The sequence below is a fragment of the Alexandromys fortis genome, unplaced genomic scaffold (assembly GCF_014885135.2).
Source record: "Alexandromys fortis isolate MF-2015 unplaced genomic scaffold, M_Fortis_MF-2015_v1.1 scaffold_4, whole genome shotgun sequence".
Lineage (NCBI taxonomy): Eukaryota > Metazoa > Chordata > Mammalia > Rodentia > Cricetidae > Alexandromys > Alexandromys fortis.
In genome coordinates, this window is record NW_026067944.1 from 20,975,460 (window position 1) to 20,991,149 (window position 15,690).

The window sequence follows — 15,690 nt, forward strand, 5'->3', positions numbered from 1 at the left end:
TTCCGTGACTTTTTTCTCAGTCCATTTTCCGTTTGTGTCCTGAAGGCTTTGGATTTTTGCATGTCAATTTTGATTTAAGGAATTGCTGTGTATTGAAATGAAGTGTACCTCTGTACTTATATGCCCTTTCTGGTTGATCATTAGTTCTTTTTCTTCTGTTTGTTTGTTTTATCCTATTTCAAATTGTTTTTGTTTTATTTTATTTTATTATTAGTCCTTAAATGCTTGTTTGTTTTCTAAGGAAAAACAGAAAAGATGTGGATATGAATGGGAAAAGAGGTGGACAAAAACTTGAAGGAATAGGGGATCATAGAAAGTATTATACGAAAAAAATTACTTTCAATAAAATGATGAAATAAAAAGATCAGAAAAAGTGGGTAAAAAAGAGGAATCTCTCTCCAAAGCTTATCCCCTGATATTTTATAAACAGGCCACTGCAGGACACACAGTGGAACTAGTTACGTGGATAATCTGTTGATTATTCCACTATGCACAGAACAACCTTGACTTCATTCTCCTGGGGATCTCTGGGATGTATACAGGGAATTTTGAAGTGTTTAAGAGAACCATTTTGATATAGAAATAATAATTGCTATGTCTCCTGGTCTGGAATGTCCACACAAATAATATTGCTTCATCCTATACTTTCTGTGTTTCTTCCTGAAAACCAGCAGTGTTCCGTTTTCTATTGCTTTAAAGGATTTAGGTGAGAGTGAAAAAAGATTTGCAGAATTCTGTTATTGCTTTGCAATGTGTCTGCAGATAACAAAGCCAAGATTAAAGTACTAAATAACCTTAAAGAAACTCAGCACCTCAAATATTTACTAGCGCAAGTAATTACCCACATAAATACAAGCAATAGACATTTTGTTGTTCCTGAAGGCAACGAAATTTTCAGAAAGTAGGGATATAAACTTTCAGTGTGAGAAAATAAGTGAATGATTAGAAAGCTTCAACACTTTCAAATTGTGTGTACATTTTTCTATCTGAGGTTCAAATATTTATTTTTGCTTTTAAATTGAGTAAGTTTTGACTTTAGTATATGTTTGTCTCTGTGTGTTTGTCTGTGTGTATATGTGTGATAAAAAACTATTTGATTTCATGGATAATGGGACTATTGGTGGTTAACAAATGTAATGATAATAGGATCCTTATACATCTTGTGATTCAAAGACTATAATTTATGAAGAGAAAACTTTATACAACAGTATTATTTGCATGGTTCATACCTGCTAATAAGGATATTCTTACTCTAGTAGGTGGAATATAAGTTTTGTATAAGTTTTTCTAACTGAAGTACAATCTCATGCTGAAATATTACTTAATTTATATTTAGAATAAGAAAATTCTCAACTTAAAATCATTTTAAAATTAATGAAAAATAGGCCATGAACTTGAAAGAGAGCAAGGAGGGGTTTCTGGGTGGATTTAAATGGAGAAAAGAGAATAGGGAAATGCTGTGATCATTTTACAATCTGCTAAAATAAAGGAAATAATATGAGCATTGTTGGGCTTGTTCATTTAATGGTTCTTTTAGTACGATATACAGGTAAGAATTTTGAAGCTCATTCATTCTTCATGGATTTTTAGTGAAAATAACCTGACATTTCGCAATTGGTTACTTATGGAGATTTTTAAATTCTAGAAAGGTAGTGTTTATTTATATTTTAAAATTGTATATTCCCCTTTTTATACAATTTTTTCATTATACAATATTTTCATGTTTCTTAGGCATTGGAAATATGATCCTATAATTAAGGAAGTTGGCAAGTGTGGAAAAAACACAACGAGGCACATACATCCTTCCAGGAACTTTGTCCTTTTCAAAAATATTAAGCAGAAAATAATAGCACATATTTGCAAACCCAGCATTCGGGTGACAGAAGCAGGAGGATCTCTGTGTTTTCAAGGTTGATTTATTCTACAAAGCAAGTTTCAGGCCATCAAAGACTATATAGTAAGACCTTATATTGAAAAGAAAAAATTAAGAAAACCAAGTTCCTTCAGATACTCTTTATTAGTCATAAATAAAATCTTTATTTCATGGAAATAGTTAATTTTATATTTATATTACATTTATATTTATAAAGCAACAGAAAATACAGAAATTAATAGAATGTTACATTATTGAAATTACAAAAATCTTCAAATCTGTTTCTATGTTTGAATTATAAATATAGGCAATAACACAATTCTTAAAACCTGTCATATTGAAAACAAATCATCCATATTAAGTGAGTTATTTTGAGGATATACTTTGTATATAAAAGTAGGCACTATACGGACTAAAATATTGTGCTTATATATTTAGGAATATATGTGATATATAAATATAAATAAATAAAAATATAAACAAAAAAGAAAAAGAGTTTGAGGACTAGAGAGAGTAAAAAGAGATACACTGGAGGAATAAAGAGGAAGAAAAAGACATGATGCTAATATATATTTTAACTTAAAAATAGATTATGAATTTTTGAAAGTTAACAAATATAGAAAAAAGGTACATACAAATGAACCAAGAAGCTCCCTTTAGGAATACGTCAGTGGCACAAGCCATGATAGTTATGACATTTCTTTGACTGTTCCTTACTTGTTATTTCATTCCAGTGATTGTCCAGGGCAGACATGACAGTAGAAAACCAGACTCTTGTGACTGAGCTTGTCCTGCTAGGGCTCACAGATCAGCCCAGGCTGCAAGTTCCTCTCTTCCTGGTGTTCCTCATCATCTACCTCATCACTGTGGTGGGCAACCTTGGACTGATTGCTCTCATCTGGAAGGACCCTCACCTTCATATTCCCATGTACTTATTCCTGGGAAGTTTAGCTTTTGCTGATGCATGTGCTTCATCCTCTGTGAACCCCAAGATGCTTGTCAATTTTTTATCTAAGGATCATAAAATATTCTTGGCTGAGTGTTTCACCCAGTTTTATTTCTTTGGATCCAGTGCAACCACAGAATGTTTCCTTCTGTCGGCAATGGCCTATGACAGATATGTGGCTATATGTAATCCTTTGCTTTATCCAATGATGATGTCAAATAGCCTCTGTATGCGATTTATACATGTTTCATATGTTGTTGGTTTTCTGCACTCAGCAATTCATGTGGGTTTGTTAGAGAGATTGAATTTCTGCAAATCCAATATCATACATTATTTCTACTGTGAAATTTTGCAACTATTCAAAATTTCCTGCACTGATCCTACAATTAATGTCCTTCTGGTTTTAATATTTTCAGCTTTTATACAAGGTTTTACTTTTATGACTATTATAATTTCATACTTTTATGTTCTTTTTGCTATCTTGAAAACAAAGTCTGAGAAAGGCAGAAGCAAAGCCTTCTCTACCTGCAGTTCCCACCTGCTCTCTGTGTCTTTGTTTTATGGCACTCTATTCCTCATGTATGTGCGTCCTGGGTCGGGGTCAAGTGACAATAATGACAAAATGTATTCTTTGTTTTACACAATAATAATTCCCTTTCTAAATCCTTTTATATACAGTCTGAGGAACAAAGAGGTAATAACTGCCTTGAGAAGGAAAATGAAGAAATAAATAGCAGCGAGATAATTTTTAGAGCATTTCTTCCTTCTGAAAAGGGCAGGGCAATCAGTGGAACGATGGATTAGAATGTGTTCTGCCAGGTCACCAGATTCTCCTGAGCTCCCTGGGAAGGAAATGAGTTTCTCATTACACTTCCCAGTGAAATTTGGCAATGTAACCCACAGTCACAGCATTCACAAACACTACGTGCTTTTGCATCTGAGCATTTAGCTTCTGCAGACTAAGTATCTTTCTCTTTTTGGTTTTGCAAGACAGGGATTCTCTGTGTAGCTCTGGCTGTCCTGGAATGCATTCTATAGACCAGGCTTGCCTCGAACTCACAGAGATCTGCCTACCTCTGCCTCCCTGAGTGCTTGTAAAGATGGGCACTGTCTGGCTTAAGTACTCTTAGGGAATTCCAAATTGATAAGGAATAATTGGAAATACTAATTAGAAACAGCACAAAATTATTTTTATGGTTTTTTATGTTTTTTATTGATATTTGTCTTTCCCTAAACATTCAGTGTATGCAACAGTAACTAGCATAAAGCCACCATTCAATACATATTTGTTAAATTATTAAACAAAGTAGTAAAAATTTCTATAAAATATCATCTAAAGATAACAAAAAAAGCATATGAAATGTTATTTGTAGTAGATTGAAAAAGCTCATGTGCTTAAAGTGTATCTTACATGAACTAGCTTTCTCCATGAATGAAATGAATTGTAAAATTGATTTCTTTTGCAATGCAAATGGATGGAAATAGAAAACACTATCCTGAGTGAGGTAACCCAGACCCAAAAAGATGAACATGGGATGTACTCACTCATAATTGTTTTATAGCCATAAATAAAGGTCATGGAGTCTATAATTGGTGAACCTAAAGAAGCTGAATAAGAAGGTGAACCCAAGGAAAAATATATAGTTATCCTCTTGGCTATGGGAAGTAGACAAAATTGCCGGGGAGAAAATTGGGATCTTGGGGGTGGAGTGGGATGGGGCTAAGAGGAGATGGGGAGAGAAAAGTGACAAGGGGAGGATGGGGGGAACTTGGGGAAATAGGATGATTGGGATAAAGGAAGGTTGGATAGGGGAGCACAGAAGCACAATTCTTAGTTAAGGGAACCACCTCAGGGTTGGCAAGAGACTTGAACCTAGAGTGGCTCCCAGGAGCCCTAGGCGATGTCCCCAGTTAGTTCCTTGGGCAGCTGAGGATAGGGAACCTGAAATGACCCTATCCTGTTGCAGTACAAAATTATTAAGAAAAGATAATTTCAGTTGAAGCAAGAACATGGTTGAATCATCTCACCCCACTGTCCTTGACAAAAAAGTCAGTGTGGCTTTTTACATTTTTGACACATGCAGAGTGGTGAAAATGAGTCTCCATCTCTTGGTAGAGTATATTCCCTAAGAAATTTAGAATTTCAGGACAAACATTTAAGAAATAATAAAGAGTTCAGAACAATGCTGGGGGATTTTAGGAAGATAATTGAAAATTGAAATAAGTTTAAAATGATAAAGTATTAAAACAAATCATTGCTCATGCTTCTAACTCAATTTATATTTTTTATTAATATTTCAAGTTTTGAGGTATTCAGGAATTTATAATATTAGAATGTTTTGGTATAGTAAAAGAAATGTTAAAAATTGGTCTTGTGGTCACCATTTCCACCGTCACAATAATTGATTGGAAGGTAAGGAAAGTATATCAGTTATGTGAAATTTACTAGGAAGATAATGAAAATCTATAGCAATAAATTCTTCCTCACTTCTCAAACTGGTTAAGAATTTATTCTTACAATATTTTTACTTTATATTTATTACATAGAATTGGATGAATCAACAATGAAGAATGTAGTTATATTCTTCATTCAATGTGGCTCCTTTGCAAACATTTGCAAAAGAAAATGATCATAAAAAAGGAGAACTAAAGTTTCATAGTTAATGAAAAAATAAGTTCTTTGTGAATAAATAAAAAGCAATTTAGGAATTGTTAATTCAATAATTCCAAGAAGTTTGCCTTATTTTTGGCTAAATATTTAGGTGTGAAAAATAGCATCTATCACAAATCTCTTGATAAAATACATTTTTAGAGTAGTATAATTTCTTTATTATAGCCTTCAGAGTCTCTATTTTAAGTTTCCAAATAACAAAAGAACAAAATTTCTTCTAAAAATATTGTCTATGATAATATTTGGTTTTATTGTTGTTTATTTTGATCTGTACTTGTAGGAAACTTTTACAATATTATATAGCCTATGAGATTCATTTTACAAATATTAAAGTAAACATTTCCTTAAGAAGTTTATCTTTATTCTTAGCGAAATCATTTTTTCTACCTTTTACTTTTGATCCTTTAAAAGTATTGGTCTAAATACTTTAAATTATTTATAAACTCATGAATAAATTTATTTCTTCAAGTGTATTTTATATATTTATATAATCTTGTCTCTATAGTCACACATTTTACATGTTAATTTTGCAAGACTTATTTGTAATAAAGTTCCCTTCCTCACATTAGACTGCCTTTGATGGAAAACACTAACAGTTTCTTCAAGTTGAAGGAAATGACATTAGATGCTTATAACATCAACACAAAACAGCCATTATTGCAAGACAAGAAGGAATTCACCTGAAATGACTGCTGAATGGAAATGTTCATGAGTATTGGTCTACTGACTAGTTGTACTCTTTGACTTTATAGGCTATATTTTATAAAATACAGGTTTACTAACAAACGGAAGCAAATCAAATAGTCTTGCAAATGCAAGATAGATATCTGAAGAAAATATCTATTAGAACTTAACTTTATCCATTTCAGATCTCTGATGCAATGAGGAATGATGTTAAGAGAAAATTAAAAACCTTTCATCAACTAAACCATTGTTCTCTAAGAGCAGAAAACTTTGCATGAGCCCCAACAATAGCACAATTCATAAATAGTCTGGACTCTGAATGAAGCTGTTCAACAATGACTTCATTGGTTTTGCTTGTCATGATTAAAGTGTACTTTTAAGAACAATTACTTCTTCTACTTTTTGACTTTATAATATAATTATAGTAATATAATTACATCATTGCTCCCTTTCATTTCCTCCCTTCAAAGTCTTCCATATACACCATCTTTCTCTCTTTCAAATCTACGGCCCCTTTTAAATTGTTTCTGTATATATAGTCCTAAGTACACAAGCACAACCTGCTCTGTCTGCATAATGCTACTTCAGTGTGTGCTTTTAGGGATGACTGTTGTTGGGTAACCAGTAAATGCATGCTTCCCCGGGGAAGACAACTTCTCCCACTTGCGTTAGTTGTCTGTAGTTCTACTTAGTTCAGTACCAAGACTTGTCCCACTGCAACTTTGCAATCACTGCCACAATTACCTCAGGCTCACTACTTATTTGAATTTGAAAAAACAATTTTGGGTTGTTGTGAATCAGAGTTGGCACTGTGTCATGATTCCACATGGGATCAAACCCCATAGTTTAAGCAGCTGGCATTTAGTTCTCTAGCCATAATTCATATTTTGGTTAACCTTCACAAAACCATCCTAGTCAAAGCCTTCAGAGGATGGAATATCATCTGTACAGTTTGTCTAAACTTGTCAATATTACCATCTCCCAGGGGAAACAATAGCATAAAGTGGAATTTTTGGAATTAAAATTCTAAACCTTACTGCATTGGATATTTATTAGTATAAAGTGTGTGATGCCCTGAGGGACCAATTTGGACTTCTTGTAGGCGTCCAAACACACAGTGCCCAGTAGAGCAGCCTCACTTGGTCCTCCAGAGAACCCTCACTTTTGGGAATTTCTGTTCTCTTAGCCCTTCACTCTCTGTAAAAATCACACAGTGATGCAATTGGTAGATTCTTTATTGAAAGGAAATTCATGTAACTAAAGTTGGCTTTAGAAATGGGCTTGGGAAATGAAACTTTTAAATGTGTCACCAGGGGAAAAATTTCTATCTATGGTGCTGCCTTCCAGTTCCACTGTGTTCTGCTTTGGAAAGCACAGTGCTCCCAAAGATAATAGAACTGTCTTTTGAGATATGGTTAGAAAAAAGTTCTATAACATGCACTGTACCTTCCCTAGAGAATTAAAAATGCTGCTTCTTTAATAATAATTTTATATTTGACTTTGAATATCTACACACCTTGGTATATATGAAGGTAGCTGCAACAACAAAATATACATATATATATGTATGTATATGAATTTCATGACTGAATATGAATAATCAAAGTATGTTAAATTGTTTTCTTAAATGATACTTTTAATTTTTAAACTATTGACTTTTAAATTTTCATGGATTAGAGTGTTAATTTAAAATTCAGTTTAAAGATCCATGTAATGATTGCAGTATAAGCAGTGATTCTGATGACTTCCAGTACAAAGATGAACTGTTTTCTGTTTAGTCACATATTCTGACTAAGTCTTTAAAGGTGAGTAATGAAAGTGTTCACTACCTTATGTAATATTTTACCTCCAAAAATTTCTTAAGGTAATATGTAAAACTTTATATTATACGTGAATAAATATATAACAGAGAAGATGTACAGAATATGTTTCATGGAGTATTATTTTTATATATCCTTGTTCACATACAGAGAGATAAATATAGGAAACATGCAAGAAATTCTTCTCACTAAGTTTTCTTACATTTATGATTTAATTATGTCCCATATGCTGACCTATTTGAGAATTTGAATTTTTGCTATGATTGAACATCTATAGAAGAAGTATGAATTTACCTAAAATTTACTAATTTTGATACCATGTTTATCATCAGTATATAGGAGTCGGTCTAATAAATTTTATTCTGTTAAAACAAAACAATAGGAAAAAATACAGTTGAAGTGAGTGTGTTTTAATAAAAGTTCAGGTTGAAATATTATAAGATTTCTAGGAAAATGTTTCTTAATTCGTTAAATTATAATGAAAATCAGCATATAACATAGGAAGAAATCTTAGACAATGACTATATGTGTATTTATGCATGCCACACAAACAGAATGAGGGAAATTTTAATATTTATGTTTTACAAATATATATTCTATAGGAAAATAAATTTTCACTTGTATAAAACAAAAACAAGCAAGTACTTCTGTAGTAAGATATAGGACTCTTTGTATATATTCTAAGAGTGATATTGCTGGTTCTTGAGGTAGATCTATTTTCGTTTTATGAGGAAGCACCATACATAATTCCATAATTTCTATAGTGACAGTACTAGTTTGCACTCCCAGCAGCAATGAATAAGCACTCCTCTCTTCTGAAGCCTCTTCAATCTATGCTGTTACTTGTTTAATTAATTTTAGCTATTTTGACTATAGTAAGAGAAAAATCTCAAGTTAGTATTGATTTTCATTTTCCTCATAACTAAGAACTTTAAACACTTTAAAAAGTGTTTTTAGGCCATTTGTGTTCCTTTTGAGAACTCTGTTTAGTTCAATGGCATGTTTTTAAAAATTAAGCTATTGCTTTTTTTTATGTTTAGTTTTTTTGTTTGTTTGTTTGTTTTGTTGTTTGTTTGTTTTCGAGACAGTGTTACTCTGTGTAGCTTTGGTGCTTTCTGTTTTTTAAAGTTCCTTTGTATAAAAGAGATTCATGTGATGGTGACCTTCATTAAAAATTTCAGTATTAGCTGTAGCAAATAAACACCAAGGCTAAGACAAATATTAATCCCAAGTCTCTGAAACTTGCAGCTTCTTCTAATTTTCAGGCTTCTATTACTTCCTGTCTATTCTTTGTCTTCCCTTTCCACAGCTATCACTCTATACCACTATTGTACACTTATTTTTCTTCATTTCATTCTTTCTTCTACCAAAATGGCCTTTTTTAGTCTTTCTAGAATTTTCTCTTCTCTCCAGCCACTGTCTTTCCCTTGTTGTAAAGCTCTTCTTACTGTAAGTCTTGAATCACTGAACAAATGTTAATTCTGTTCCATACCTTCTGCAATATTCCACATCAATTCTCATTTTTAATACTATTTCCTCTCTGCATGGTTCTTCTCATTAATACCATTGTTCTTTTATATAAATTCTGTGCTATGCAGTAAGGTGCTTTCACCTAAGGCATTACAAATTTCTTAATTTTCAACACTTGGAAATCTCTAGTCACTCCTTCAACCAGATCCTTTATTTTGGCCTCTGCCCCTGGGCAAAAAGGAATGCAGGCAGTCACATATAATCATGATTAAGTCTTAGTAGACCCACGCCCCCCCCCCAAAAAAAAACTAAGCTAACGTCTCCTGTTTGCTTTGTGATAACAGGAGAGCAGTGCACCTAAATTCTGAAGCTACATTCTAAAAGACCTTCTATACAGTTACCAAAGTATGTCATTTCTATTTTATTAAACACCCAATTTATGTCTTAAAACAATGCATAGTATGGGCTCTATATTATGAATCATTTCCAGTTTATCTGCTTGTCCTCATAATATCTTCCAATGACCATTTACACATACTGGTTAACTTCAATTGCATTTAAAAATCATCCGTAGAAGATGTAAACAATAAAGAAATGTTTATAAATTACTGAATATCTGTAGCTACATCTCTCAATATATATATTTTTTTCTTTGGAGGTAACACGGCTTACTATGAAAAGTTAATTTGATTAAGAGGATCTTGCTATAGGGGCAATATGGCCTTTGTCTGTCCTGGCCACCCTTAGGCCTTTAATCAAACTGGGAAGGATTGCCTAGTCATATTCTGAGAACAAAACCTAGCCAGCATTATGGCCAATCCAGTGCAAAGTCAGCCTTCAAAGGCCATAAAGGGAGGCAGGCATTTTATAAATTTATTCTATTTTATTTATTTAATTTTTTTTCATTTACTTTACAACCTGACTGCAGTTCTCCCAATTTATTTTTGAATATATGTTCACAGACAACTCTGATATAAAATCTGCTTTGGAAGCTTCTGTACAGAATAAGGAGCTACCTATACTGTTGAATCTCTTTCCCCTCCCAGAACCCCACTTTGTTGTTATTATATAATTAACTAAAATTAATTTTGAGATATTTCCTCCTGCCATTATCAATTATGTATTTATTTCATCTAGGAAATATATGCTAATTGACTGGAATAATAAAATTTAGCATACTTTATAATTAATAATTTCTGCAATAATTTACAATAAATTTAATAATTTATAATCTTTGCAATGGCAGTAAGTCTGTGATGCAGGCACTGAATTTTCCTACCCAACCAATGGATCTTCCACAAATTTCATAAAATTTTAGAAATATCATGGTATTGTTAAATCTATTAAAAAATTCACATGTTAAAATTTATATTAATGAATTGAAATTATTTCTTAAATTTTAGAAATAATTTCCATTTATTATATTCAAACTGAAAAAAATTTAAAGGCCATTCTGACAAATATTTGGCTGTATTTCAAATCCATTAGAAAAATATACTTAACAAGTCTTTAGTGAATACCATTTGAAATTTGCTGCCTTTTTGCAGGGACATCCAGTGAGGACATGGGAACAGGGAATGCAACATTGCTGACACAGTTTGTTCTCACAGGACTCACTCATCTGCCACAGTGGAAAATCCCCCTCTTCCTGCTATTCATGGTGATCTATCTCATCACCATTGTGGGGAACCTTGGTCTGATTGCTCTCATCTGGAACGACCCTGGCCTTCACATCCCCATGTATTTATTTCTAGGGAGTTTAGCCCTTGTGGATACTTGGTTATCATACACCGTAACACCAAAAATGCTTCTCACCTTCATAGCTAAGAGTAAACTGATCTCTCTTTCTGAATGCATGATACAGTTTTTTTCATTTGTAATGTGTGCAACCATGGAATGTTTTCTTTTGGCAGCAATGGCCTATGATCGTTATGCAGCCATATGCAAGCCTTTACTCTACCCAGTGATCATGACAAACAGACTGTGTGTACGTCTGCTAGTCTTGACCTTTGTAACTGGAATCCTTCATGCTTCAATTCATGAAGGCATGTTATTCAGATTAACCTTCTGTAATTCCAACATAATACATCACTTTTACTGTGATGTTATGCCACTGCTAAAGATTTCCTGTACTGACCCTTCGCTTAATTACCTAATTGTTTTTATTTTTTCTGGGTCAATACAAGTATTTACTATTTCAACTATTTTAGGCTCTTACACGCTTGTTCTGTGTACAGTCTTAAAAAAGAAATCTGCCAGAGGCATAAAGAAAGCCTTTTCCACCTGTGGGGCCCATCTCTTATCTGTGTCTTTATACTATGGCTCTCTTCTCTTCATGTATCTGCTTCCTGCATCTCAAAAAGGGCAGGATGAAGACATGATGGACTCTGTATTCTATACTGTCATAATCCCTGTGATGAATCCAATTATCTACAGTCTGAGAAACAAGCAGATCAAAGATTCACTGTCAAAATTCTTAAAGAGAAATGTTTAGGTTCCATGTTACTATCTGTTGTCTATTCATCAAAATATCACAAACTTGTATTGTCTTAATATAGCTGTATTTTGTTCATAGTCTAAAGTATTTTCCAATTGTACCTATTCTAGGATTTTAATGAATTAATCTGTAAAGGTATATTTCTCTCTAATATTTTTTGTGTATTTTCAATCATGCAAAGACATAATCAAGCATTATATTATGATAAAATAAATGTAACAACACATAAAACTGGTTTTCATGTTCTTCATTGTGACTTCAGCTGATATAGGAGAGTAGGACCTTGGACAAAGACTTCAATGTGATTTGTTTTTCAGGTTGGAAGCTCATATCACATTTATCTGGGTTGAAAAAGAGTTTTGTATTTCAATGACAGACAGGAGTGTCTAGCATATGACTAAGAACTTGAAATATTAATAATATAGTAAGAATCTTATTTATTACTAGTATGTTACTAATTTATTAACTTGGCTAATTAAAATGATTCATTGATTTTCTTTCTTTGTGTACATTTACACACATATTTTTTTCTTTCTACTTTTTAAATTATTGTCAAAATTATCTTCTTCTTTATAAAAGGAAGAAAAACCATTACAATTTAGGAATAAGTCAACAATCACTGTGTACTAGGTAGTTTTATTTTTCAAAAGAAATCAGAGACACTTAGAAAGAGGAAGGCTTCCTTCCTGGGTCCTGGGTATCAAATTCAGATTGCCAGGTTTACATGGCAAATGTCTTTGCTCACTGAGCCATCTTGCCAGCCTGATGCATATCTATGAATGTGATTTTCTAAAGTAAAAATAATATATTCACTTACAAATAGAAGCCATGGGTAGACTATAGATCCAGGTACAATTTTAAATGTATTTTCTACAACATTTTCCTCCACAAACTTGCCCTCTGACATCCACAATTTGCACCATGGCATGCTCCCCCACCTCACAAATCATATACACACAAATCATACATATGTGATGTAGGTGGGTCTTCTGTCTATGTGTTACTTTCATTGGTTAATAAAGAAACTGCCTTGGCTTTTTGATAGGGCAGAATTTAGATAGGCAGAGTAGACAAAACAGAATGCTGGGAAGAAGGGAAGTGAGGCAGATGCCATAGCTTTCCTCTCCGAGATGGACGCAGATTAGAATCTTCCCAGTAAGCCACCACCTCATGGTGCTACACAGATTACTAAATATGGGTTAAAGCAAGATGTGAGAGCTAGCCAACGAGAGGCTGAAACTAATGGGCCAGGTAGTGTTTAAATGAAAAAAAAGAAAGAGGAAGGCTCATTTGCAGGATTTCTATCATCTGGTTGGCCTTTGGGGACATTTTCCTGACTGATGATTGATGTGGAAGTATCCAACTCATATGACAATGCTTCCCATACATAGATGATTAAGGGCAATATAAGAAATTAAACTGAGATGCTATGGAAAGGAGGAGTGTTAGCAGTACCTTCCATGGTCTTGGCTTCAGTACCTGCCTTTGCTTCACTTGACGATGAACTATAACCTGTACATTGAAATAAATAATTTCCTCCACAAACTTTTTTTTGATCATGGACTTGATCACTGGAAAGAGAATGGCAGCTGAGACACATAGGGATAAATATCAGCTTGGATCATGCCCTATTAACGCAGATTGCTGCTGAACACGTATTCAAGAGTGACTTTAATGACTATCATTGATTTATTTTATTTGCTGATTGACTCTCTTAAAAGAGTCTTTAAATGTTTAATAGGAATTAAAAGTTAAAAAAAAGCTTGTGAAAGCAACACCTAACTTGCTCTACTTCTATAGTTTCTAATTCAGCAATGTTAATAAAGTTGGTTTGGAACCATACTTAGAAAATTTCTGCTTAAAAATAATGTTTTGCAAAAATTCTATATAAAATAAATATGTGTAAGTCAAAGTAAAGTTTCCACATATTTTCATTAATTATTTAAATTTGAATAAGAGAATATTAAGATTTATATCATCTGCTTTTACTTTCCCATGATTGGTGAGTTAGATCAGTATTCAATGTAGCATCTATGTCAAAGTATTTGAAGCAGGTGTTTGCTAACTTTCTGGGCATGGTGTTGACAGTGACAATAGTCAGCTAGATCCATGGTATTATTTAAGTATAGCTAGCATGAGGAGTTTATATTAATTATAAAAATATTATTTATCAAATGAGTCAATTTTGGTCTATAGTTTTTATAATTTATGTATAAGACATCCATTTGCTTGAAATATATTATTTTTACATCATTGTTAATGTTCATTATGTGTGAGATTTATTTGAAGACACTAATTTGCAACTATATAATTATATTTATCTTTTTATCAAAGAAAAGAGAATTATATCAAATATAATATGAGTGCTGCATGGTTATAAATTTGAATCTGAACTTCATATAAAAATGAACTTATAAGATTCATATTTCCTATGCACTTCATAGATACAAACAAAGCCCATGCTTAACTCAAAGTCTAGATAGGATTATATCAAATGGTGTTACATAGTCTGAATATGAAGGCCTGGAATTGGGAAGGGAAGGCTAATAAGTCAAATGGGTGAATAATGAACTCAACCTTTGTCTAAGTTTCTTTTTACGGAGGTACTCAGTTGACATAATGATGTCTCTATATATTTTGAGGTATAATAAATTATTTATTCCAACAATTCAAATATGTAACACACTTAACAAAGAAATCCCCTGACAGATTCATCTAGAAATTATGGTTTACTTATTACCCTAGGTCCTATTCAAGTGGACAAAGAAAATTGCCTGTTCTTCCTACACACTCTTAACTCCTACTTTCTGAGGACTCCATATTTTTGGGACAGACCCCATTTCCTCGAGTTCTGCCACAGACCATCTCAGTGTTTATTGCTAGCTCTCTCCCGTCTTCTCAGTATTTCTTCCTAGCCTTCTCCAATACACTACCTACTTACTTGCAAAAATACATCCTAAAATGGCAATGCAGCCACCACATTTTGATGTAGGTGGGTCTTATGTCTATGTGTTACTTTCATTGGTCAAATAAAAAGACTTCCTTGGCCTTTGATAGGAAAGCAGCTTAGATATGCAGAGTAGACAGAACAGAATGCTGGGAAGAAGACAATGAGGGAGACACCATAGCTCTCATCTCCAAGAAGGACACAGGTTAGGATCTTTCCCAGAAAGCCACCACCTAGTAGTGCTACAGAGATTACTAAATATGGTTAAAGCAAGATGAGAGAATTAGCCAATAAGAGGCTGGAACTAATGAGCCAGGCAGTGTTTAAATAAATACAATTTGTGTGTTGTTATTTTGGGTGTTAAGTTAGCCATGTGGGACAAAAAGCAGGCCTGCTTGCCTAACCACTACAACATTTGCCCAGGGTACATGAAGGACAACTCAAAGAAAAGAACACCCACCCAACAAAGGCAAAAAACAGTTATTAACATGAAGAAATGTCCCAAACATCATATCAGAGTCTTATATCCCAGAATAAAAATACAAATGTCAATAGATAAGACAATATACCTCCACCAGAACCAACTTATTACAGTAAGTCCCAAGAAAGGCACTATAGCTGAAAGACTTCACAATTCAAATTATTAATATGCTCAATGACCTTAATGAAGATATGAATAAATCCCTGAATACACAAAGAAACAGTTGAATGAAATAATGAAAAGATATCCACATATAAAAGTATAAGTAGAATCACTAAAGAAAGTGCAACTGAGCCAGCCG

At 33.1% G+C, this 15,690-nt stretch overlaps 2 protein-coding genes across 2 annotated transcripts; both read left to right on the forward strand.

Moving 5' to 3' along the window:
- Window positions 1–2,625: 2,625 nt before the first annotated feature.
- Window positions 2,626–3,549, forward strand: LOC126505729 (olfactory receptor 5AC1-like). The gene has a single exon (XM_050148961.1). The coding sequence runs from the start codon at window positions 2,626–2,628 to the stop codon at window positions 3,547–3,549; it is 924 nt and encodes a 307-aa protein (XP_050004918.1).
- A 7,479-nt stretch (window positions 3,550–11,028) lies between these two features.
- Window positions 11,029–11,958, forward strand: LOC126505758 (olfactory receptor 187-like). Its single transcript, XM_050148997.1, has one exon. The coding sequence runs from the start codon at window positions 11,029–11,031 to the stop codon at window positions 11,956–11,958; it is 930 nt and encodes a 309-aa protein (XP_050004954.1).
- Window positions 11,959–15,690: the final 3,732 nt, after the last annotated feature.